This window comes from Manduca sexta, unplaced genomic scaffold (genome assembly GCF_014839805.1).
Source record: "Manduca sexta isolate Smith_Timp_Sample1 unplaced genomic scaffold, JHU_Msex_v1.0 HiC_scaffold_3240, whole genome shotgun sequence".
Lineage (NCBI taxonomy): Eukaryota > Metazoa > Arthropoda > Insecta > Lepidoptera > Sphingidae > Manduca > Manduca sexta.
Genome location: NW_023594287.1, coordinates 3,073 through 13,010, shown reverse-complemented (window position 1 = coordinate 13,010; position 9,938 = coordinate 3,073). Strand labels below are relative to the sequence as shown.

The window sequence follows — 9,938 nt, the reverse complement described above, 5'->3', positions numbered from 1 at the left end:
TTCATTACCAGTGCACCATTGTCGTGAATTGCGTGCGCCTTACGGAAATGATACGGGTGTAATCCGTAGGTATTTAATGTTTTTCACACAAATACTAACATTAAATTTCCGTGCCGCCATTCTCATGCGTCGCCGAGGATCCCACTCAAAGTATTCCAAAATGTCCTCTTCGTTATCCGGCGAGTTATTCAGCCGTCTTCGGCCTTGCACATGAGCCGGCGCGCAGAATTATCCGTGGAAGAGGCGCTGGGGCGCAGCCAAGATAGTGGGAGTGAATTCAACTTGAGGAGTTTCGATCCCGTGAAGTCGCAGCGCATTCAAATGATCCGGCTGGGAGTACAACCGCCTAACCTCTTCCAAATTGTACTTACTTAGCAACAGCGTATAGCTGAACCATTGACAAATACTCCACGTTTGAATATTGAATACTAACGACTCATTTTCGCATGGCTACGAAATCAAAACAGCCTAATCGCGCGCGTGTTGTCGCATTACTGACTGAAGGACGGCGCGGCGGGCGGGGGTGCGCGGGAGTGTATGCACTCGCCGTGCCATGGTATAGGTACATCAGGGGGGTGCACGTGATTGGCGACGACGCGACGTGGCGCGGCGGTCTCTTTGTACCTATTTTTGAAGAATATTTTGCCGCTTAGTTATGAATGGGACCAATCGTAGTGTTTGTAGTAGCGTTATCACGAGTTCTCATTTATTATTCGGAAACTTGTATTCATTTTAATGTTAAAAAAAATGTTTTAATTTTATTAAACTGATATTTTTTTACTTCTACTATTGATATAGAATTCAAATTTTTCGGTTCCAAAACGACTACAAAGTCACGGTGTATAGATAGTAGTTACGTTGAGCGTGAGTGCACACGTACCTACTTACGATTCCCGATATTTGAGCGAAGCCGAACTCAAGGTCACATGGATGGATATTTATACTTATTGTGATGCTTATAGATTTCTTCGCGCTCGGTGGAAATGTGTTTTATATTGTCGATAATAGTTAATTGCTTTAGGAAGTTTATGTTAGTAATTTTTGCGTACTTACTTTAACTAGGGCATTCAATAAATTAATGACCATAGTTTTTTGTAAGTAGGTAAAAGGTACGCAGAAGAGGTTCTATGCACATGGTATTTTTTCTGATAATAAGTAATAGACAATGCTAATTTACGTATTATTAGTTTGGCTGCCGGCTAGCGCTAAAGATCGCGATTGTCAGCCGCATTGGTATTGCGGTACGTAGGTACTGGGCACATATTACAAAGCAAATGCCGACAAGCGGCGGCGGTTGTGCCGTGCCGCGCTGCGCCTGCACCGCGCGGCACGACCAGCTGTCCACGATCGTTGACCTGTCAGCTGATATAGTATATTCGTGTTACATTACGACTTTTTAAAAATATAAACATTTTTAATTATTTTATTTTAACTATTAATTTAAGTTATCCATCCGCACGTGATGCAGTACAGAAATTTAAGTAAAACCTAGTTAAGTCGTATTCATTCGATGGGCTTTTTAGTGTCATTATGTCAGGAATCACAAGCACTATAACCAGTCTTCTTTTCGGTAACGCTACTCTTACACCACGTCATGGTGTAATGTATACATATACATTGTTGCACGTACGCTCCGAGTTTGTTTTTTTCGAGGCATAGTAAATATTTGCAACTCAATTAAAAAACAAATTATAAGCATTATACGATTTAACTAACGACTGCTTGAACAACGGACACTGATTTCTTCTTACTTATGTGCGTAGATATTAAACAAGTTACTAGGGTAGGTATAAAATTAGAATAGTGAAGTCAGCCCTTTGTTGAATCATACACTATTTGTGTGATAAGTAATTGAATTGCTGTAAATATTAAAACCGTACCTGCAGGTAGACTTTTAAGTTTTAGATAATATGCGATTTTATAATTATATAGTTACTTACTATTACTACTATACAATTTTGAGACCCCCTTCCTCCCCTATAGAAGACAGGCCGCTAGGCGGCACCGCGCAGGGACGGCTGCGGACGAAGTCTTAGACACTATACGTCAGAGGAGGCCTGCAACCGTCCCTAATGCGCCGAAGAGGGCCAACGCGGAGTTTTAGTTGGTGTGCCGTGCGTTGTATATAGGTTAGGTCTCGGCCCAGCGGTCGCCTGAAGGTCGACATCAAATCCGGGCGGCGCAACGCCCAATCTTAAAGCACGGTGACCCCAACATAACCGCTCAGTCACCTCCCACAAAGGCTGGGCGGTAGTCATACTAGGCACTTTGTCCGCGACAACAAAAAGGAGTGCTTATTGCTTAACCTCTCAATATGTGCGTCACATAATTTTATTTTCCTACCATATCGTAATAATATGTACATATCTATACTATTATATAAAGCTGAAGAGTTTGTTTGTTTGTTTGTTTGTTTGTTTGAACGCGCTAATCTCAGGAACTACCAGTCCAAATTAAAAATTCTTTTTGCGTTGGATAGCCCTTTGTTCGTGGAGTGCTATAGGCTATATATCATCACGCTATACTCAATAGGAGCGGAGCAGTAATGGCTAATCTCAGGAACTACCGGTCCAATCTGAAAAATTCTTTTTGCGTTGGATAGCCCTTTGTTCGTGGATTGCTATATGCTATATATCATCACGCTATACCCAATAGGAGCGGAGCAGTAATGGCTAATCTCAGGAACTACCGGTCCAAACTGAAAAATTATTTTGCGTTGGATAGCCCTTTGTTCGTGGAGTGCTATAGGCTGTATATCATCACGCTATGACCAATAGAAGCGGAGCAGTAATGAAACATGTTGCAAATACGGGGACAATTTATTAGTTTTGAGAGCTTCCGTTGCGTGCGCTGCGTAAACGGTTAAGGTTATGCAACAATGATGTATGACGGGATTGTTCCTCTTAAAGTTCTATAAAAATATATTATAAAACAAAGTCCCCCGCTGCATCTGTCTGTCTGAACGTGTTAAACTCAAAACTACCCAACGTATTAAGATGAAATTTAGTGTGGAGACAGTTTCAGACACTGGGAAGAACATAGGCTCCCGAGAAACTACTACATTTATAACGGAAAACTTTAGCCTGAAAAACTTTATAACGCGGGCGGAGCCGCGGGCAAAAGCTAGTTTATAATATAACTGATGTGTCCATCTGTTATAAAAGACGCAATGAAAATGTTACCATAATAAATGTACTATAATATTTATGTTTATTTTTTATTTGTTGATGGTCCTGAATAAATAAATTGAGAACTACTTCAATGAGCCATAAAACGTTATATTAATAGCTACTACCTAATAATTTAACAAATTTAGATACATTTAACTCACCGGTGTCACATGAGATCTGATATACTTAATAGAGGTTTTCATTTGTAATGCCCTGTGTTTTCGGTTAAATTTAAAAAGGAAAGTGTTCAATTTGAAACTCGTCATAGCTATTAGAACTATAATATTTATATTGAAAATCGTGTTATTTTAGTTGTATTATAGCTGCATGCCGGCATAGTGTATGTTTAACTTAACTACATAATCTTAGTTTTAGCTATAATGATATTCTATGAAAATCCAAATCGATGTTTTCAATTGCGAAATTCTAGTATCATTGATACTAAACGAGTTAAACGCGGGATTCGTGACCGCCCGCTCGGTGTGGAATGAAATCACAGTTTGGTGGGTATTTACAAGTTTATTACATTAGTTAACAGTAGCGGCTACTAACAGTGAACACATGTGGCCGCCCTTCGCGCCGGTCGCGCACTCAAACGCACGCGTCGAACACAAAAATAATATACATATGAGCGTGAGTGCGTGCGCTTGAGTACGCCGCCCCCTCTCCCTTCTCGTCCCCCTTGTTCGATCACCACGCATGCTTAGTATCCCGCGTCAGCGTCGTAGCTGCTCTTTTGGCTACTGTATTGATCTGCAATTTAAAATATTCAGTTTAATAGGTCACGCATTTGCATCTAGCGTAAATAGAGATTTAACCGCATAGTAACTATACTATGTACTTATATTGTATACTCACTATTAAATAGATAACAGAGTATATACTTATACTCTGTCCAGAGCTTACTACGTCATGTTACAACAAATAGTTCATGTTAGGTATTGTCGAGTAGATGTTATTATCGAGCCGAAGGGCGGCGACATTCGCAACTACTCGTGGGGATTCATTCCGAACTATTAGTGAGTTACTATTTTAAAAATTGACGACAATGCCTTTGATAATGGTAAAGTATGGTATTGAAAGTTGTGGATATACAAATACATATTTAGGTCGCTGCATCGATAATTCGGTATGTACGAGGATAAAATGACTACATGGTGTTAATGAGGCCTAGGGTGTGTGAGTGGTATAGTGACCGTGTTTGGTGTCGGTGAGCTGCAGGCTCTTGAGGATCTCCTCGGGGATGGGCGGCGCGGTGGGGAGGTGCGCGCCGTCTGCGTGGAACCCGCCGTCATCGGCGGTGTAGGTGACGGAGTAGGTCTGCCCGTCTTGCCCCACGTAGGAGTACGACCCCGCCACCTTCAGCGAGCCCTCCTCGGGCTGCGCACCCGGGATCACTTGTCCTGCAAATTAACTCCATTCGTTATTTTACAACTAATATTAACAATAATAAATAAATTAAATAACGAATGTCCAATATTGTGTAATGGTTGATCAATATTAGACACAGTGTGAGTACGCGGTATTAGTTAGATATTTTTTGTTCTGAGTGTGAATAAGTTGCACCAATAGGTTTGTTCACATCATTTTAATATTTAACACCTCGTCGTTTGTGTCATGGCGTCTGCTCGTTATCGGAGAATGTTACTAACTACATAGTATTGTTTCAATTCCAAATAAGCATTAACACATGGTCTGCTTGTGTCAGAGAGTGTTATTAGCCTACCTAAGTTTTTTCCAAATTGTTTCACAAAATTCAAAATTTTATTTCACAAACAGTTACTGGGTAATAATTTAATTAATTAGTGTAACAATTAGGATGACGGAGGGGCGAGTTTCCGCTATTTGATTGGTAGCTCACCCGCCTTCAAGCCTATCTATATTTTTTTCAAATCATTCGCAAAAAGTAACATATTTTACTAAAATTGTTACATAACGCACACTTAATAAAATAATAACCCATTCCAAAATTGCCAATTTGTGGGAGTCGTCAAACAACCAATTCCTGCTAGCGACCTTTTAGATTTTTCCTTTTTTTCATGTTATAGTTTTAATTTTTTACATATCTTTAATAAGCTTAATTTTATAGCAACTTAAAAAAAAAGGTAGTATACAAAAAAAATAGTTTTCCCACGACTGCCACAAATTAACAATTTTGAAATAGGTCATTACTTTATTAAGAGTGCGATAACTAATATCGTGTAGTGTGTACTGACCGTTCTGTTCGGCCTTGGTGCCGTCACTAGTCTCGTACGCGTAGTGGTATCCCTGCTCGTTGATCTCGTTCTCGTATCTGAGTATCTGCACGGCGTCATGTTGCGCGGCGTGTGGCGCGGCGTGTGGCGCCTGCAGGCCGACCGAGCCGCCCGCGGAGTGCGCGCCGGGCGGTAGGTAGATATCTTGGTCGAGCCGCGCGCCCGCCGCCAGCGACGCTACTGCGAGGACTATCAGCTGCACACACACAACGACCCTAATGTAACACACCACTGAAACTAAACAACCTGCATGGATCGATTCTGAATTCATGTATAAATAAAGTAATTAATATAAACAACAATAAAATTCCTTCAGCTAACGAACAGAATACATAACGAAATGACTATTTTAAAATGTAGCGTCATTGTGAGTTTATGGATAAACAAATTTAGCATAAAATGCTAATTATAATAATATTAATAATGATTATAATCAGCGAGGGAGCAAGTTTGTCTGCGCGCGGTTCTGAAAACATTTCCTGCGTCTAGAGAGGGTTTAAATGTTATATTTTTGCATAAGTTTGTGCAGAAGCGTTTGTTTTGTTTCGCTGCTAATTCCGCGTGTTATATTTGGCACATTGTTGCGGCGGCGCGGCGGTTGGTGCAGCGCCTCGACCGTTAACACTCGCGGTGATCGCCTTATAGTATAGCTGCTGGTAACAGTTGCTAATTCCAATTTATGTGTACTGTTTCAAGCGATAGCATCGCGACATGCACGCAAATACCAAGTTATATTGTTGATGTCGCCTTCATGCGTCACGTGGGTAGCTTCACCCCTCGCCCAATAGCTGCTGAATCACTGAGCAGTTATCAGCAAGCCATTATGAAAAGACAATAATTTACATGAGTAGTTTACTAGAACAGAATTCCGCACATTATTGTATAAAGTTTGTGACGAAAAGTATATTTTGTAGTGTAAGCCGCAAAACATTTTGCGCACATTCCTATAATGCAAATGGAATAATTATATTAAATGAACGGCAAAAACGTTAATAAGTGTCTTTAGTTACGCGTTTAATCGTGTTGACCTTTCGGATGAGATCGGCGACGTTACGCGATGACTCGGTGCTTGGGGTTTACAATCGGTTCCGGTTGGAAATGGTTTTATTTGGGTGTTCCTCCTCGTGTGAGTTCGGAAGTGGTCGGATGCGCTCGAAGCAAGGATCCAAAAGACACGAGAGGCGCGTCTGAATTAATTCCAGTTATGCAAGCGCCGATAAAAGGTCCGCCGCACCTTTGGTACACGCCGCGTCCCATCGCAAATGAAGGGCTCCTTGAGAATTCAAACGTTGTAGTTATCGAAACCAATTTATTTCAATTATTTTAAAATTAATGCGTATTCGTAGCTCGCATAATATTGACACGCATATAATTCTGCAATAATAACAAAAAAAAAAAATCACTGAGAACAGCGAATAGAAGATTGTATTTATTTTAATGCGTTGTTAAAGACTAATTAAAGTCTTGTTTTTTAATAGTAAACCGCGTAATCACGAACACGAATACTAAAACCTAAATATACCGAGCAGTAACGGGAAATACGGAATGCAATGACAACAAACGGAAAATTTTTTTTTTTAGTTCTACGTTAGAATGCTTTTTCTGAAGGCGCGGAGGTTAATACTTCAACCACTGCGCTAAGATATAAACGCAATTATCACACCACAATTCTTTGTTTTTGAAATACATTTTTGAATTGGTGTTAAAAAAAATTGTCTCTCTTCAAAGTGAGCGGTACATGGGTAATATCTTCGTGCAAGCGACCTGCTCTGTAGCCGACTCTGTGCAAGCCTATTGCACAGAGTCGGCATAACATTACGAACGCGATCCTAATTTGCCTTGTTCACTGGTACCGATCCGAGGATCCCACACTGCAATGGAATAGATGCCGCCAGGATGTTATTTCCAAATTATATTCTTTTATCGCGACGCTTCTTAATCTGTGGACAGATAAGCTTTTGGTATGAGATTATGTGAAGGGCTTCGAGCCGGCGGCGTGGATTCCATCGCAGCGACGGTCGCGGTGACAACGCGGGCGCGGTTTGAGGTGTCCGGGTCATGTTGTCAAATACTATTACTGAAAACGCAACACTGAATGCACTCGCAGCGGCGGTCACTGCGCACGGCGCTGACTGATAACTGATATTGGTATAATATATTGATAACACTACTAACGTATCTCATGGTTGGTTGTCTGCGCGGTTGTGCTGGAGCTGCTCGTCCGCGCGGTTATATACCGGCGCGGCTCGGCGCACGCCGCGAGGGTGCCTCTCCACCGACATCTAAAGCGCTGCGTTTATTTGTCTATTGCGTCGCTACAACGCATTCGAACGTAGTTGAACAATCATGTGCACATTGCACGTGTTGATTTATATTTTGTAGCATTGTGCTGGTAAACGGGTCATCATTTTTTTTATAATTTCCACGTCCCCTACAAACATCCATAATATTCCCGAGGTATTCTCGGGTGTGCCGCCCAGCTTTGTAGAAAAAAAGTGAAGTTGAAAGGAGAGAAAAAGAACCTTACATTATAAAATATAATTATTATAAATGAGTCAATTTAAAAATGTATAATTCACTATAATAATAATATGTGCGTGCCTTTATGAATTATGGGTATTAATTCCTAAAAAGGTACTCTCATAATGATGAAATCTGCAGTATGAGATCATACGGCCATTGAGGCGAGTTTAAAAAAAACTCTAAAATCTCTGCGTTTAGAAACTCGTCAGCGTTTGAGTGTCCAATAGATTAGCGGGTTTATCCAAATCGCGCATCGCAATGTAAATGTTGGGGAAGGAATTCAGAGTGCATATTCGAATGTTGTCTGAATTATTATATATTTAATTGTGGGTTTAATGTTTGGTATATTTTACACGCGACCTTGTGTGTTCGGCGGCAGCGGCGCGGTGCGGCGGCGCGGTGCGGCGGCGCGGGTCGCTCGTCGGAGGATGGTACTGGTGAATTTTAATTTTAATTACGCGTTAGTTCGGACACCCGCGATTTATTGCGCTTGTAGTAATATGTGGTATTCAAGAGTTTTGTACAAGTCAATACTGTTAAGTTCCTATTTGAAAAATTATTAAAGAAAAAGCGTTTAATTCACAAAGAATATGACTTGGTTTTGTGGACTACGTTGTCCTGTAAACAATAGCTACCTGTATCGTGTATACGGCTATCAGTGTACTCGTATATCTTCCCCGTACAGTTCTAAAGTTTTCGTAAGTTTCGTTCCAATGTTGCGTGTAGTCACTATAATTTAGTCTACCCCTTTTTGGTATGCGGTAGCCGTAGAGATATTGGGGGTGGGAAGGTAATATAATATTTGTTGCTTAATTGCGGTGTGTAGTGTTTTGCGAATCGTTAGTACGCGTCAGGCGCAAGGAGAGGGAGGGGGGTGGCGCGGGCGGTGCGCGCCGCCCACCACGTTATCCTGTAATGAGAGATCATCCGTCGCAGCTCTGTACAGAGATAGCTTCGAGATGCTAATCTACATGTCAAGCCATAACGACGTCGTGTCTGAACCAGTTAGAGCATGTCGCAACCTTATCATTATTACTGCGGAGACATGAGGAACGCGAACGAGGATGTCTAAACTTCATACAAATTGTTAAGTAAATTATTGGGCAACAAACAAAAAACTAGTGAGTTATTGCAATCGATCCCAATTGAACCTGTTATGGTGTGATGGGATTTTATGTACATGGGGCTATAGACTGAGTGGTAACAATATTGTGTAGCACCAGCCTTAAGACCTGTGGCGCGCCAGTTTTTGTACTTACTCTTCGAGAATTATCAACGGAAGCTTGTATTGAAGTTTTATGTAGCTGTAGTAAAGAAGCCGTTTACTGTTTTTTAGACGGTCAAGGCAATCCTACAGTTTTCATTACTACATCATAGCCAGTTGTTGCGAATCGCTAGGTCGCGGGTCGTGTCGCAAAGGTTGCACGGAACTGTTCTGCGCAATAAAACTAATGCGATGCCGAGCACCGAGCTTTGCTAACTATATAGTTATTTATTATACACTAATTTGGAAGCGAGCGATTTGTTTGCAACAATGAAAAGACCGAAGGTACAAACCTCGAACCGGCACGGTAAATCTAAAACATTGGAGGAATTGTTGTTGCATCGCTAACTTATAATCGCTATCGCTAACTTAATGAAAGGAATGAGAATGCAAAGGTAGTAAGGAAATTATCGAGGCCTCACGAAAATTATTACATGTTTTGATCCGCCGATATTTTATTTATAAATTGATAAGGTATTGCAGATCGAAATGTGGCTTAATTCCCTGAGAGTTGATACCTACGATATATTTTAGCGCTGAGTCGAGACTGAGTAAACGTTGTATGTATTTCTGTAGTAGCGTAATGACCGCACAGCGGCGAGCACACACAACATCTTCAGATCAATCTTGTGTTGCAACAGATATTTCCTTACACACCATTAAGTAATTGTCAGAAATTCATGGCAGTTACCACGTCAAGTGTATACAGAACGGGCCTTGACACTT

General features: G+C 41.1%; 1 protein-coding gene across 1 annotated transcript; it reads right to left on the bottom strand.

Annotated features, from left to right (window-relative positions):
* Nucleotides 1-3,669: 3,669 nt before the first annotated feature.
* On the bottom strand, nucleotides 3,670-7,631 carry LOC119192828 (flexible cuticle protein 12-like). The gene is made up of 4 exons (XM_037446584.1): nucleotides 7,601-7,631; nucleotides 5,387-5,621; nucleotides 4,367-4,573; nucleotides 3,670-3,923 (listed from the first exon to the last, which is right to left on the bottom strand). Exons 1-4 carry the CDS (start codon nucleotides 7,607-7,609, stop codon nucleotides 3,874-3,876), a joined length of 501 nt encoding a protein of 166 aa, XP_037302481.1. The 5' UTR covers nucleotides 7,610-7,631; the 3' UTR covers nucleotides 3,670-3,873.
* Nucleotides 7,632-9,938: the final 2,307 nt, after the last annotated feature.

Bases quoted from the DNA above. Each gene is read 5' to 3' on its own strand.
- LOC119192828 (XM_037446584.1), bottom strand. The intron at 4,574-5,386 runs GTCAGTACACAC...GTTAATTTGCAG, and splicing joins CACCAAGGCCGAACAGAACG to GACAAGTGATCCCGGGTGCG. The intron at 3,924-4,366 runs GTCACTATACCA...TTTAAATTGCAG, and splicing joins GCTCACCGACACCAAACACG to ATCAATACAGTAGCCAAAAG.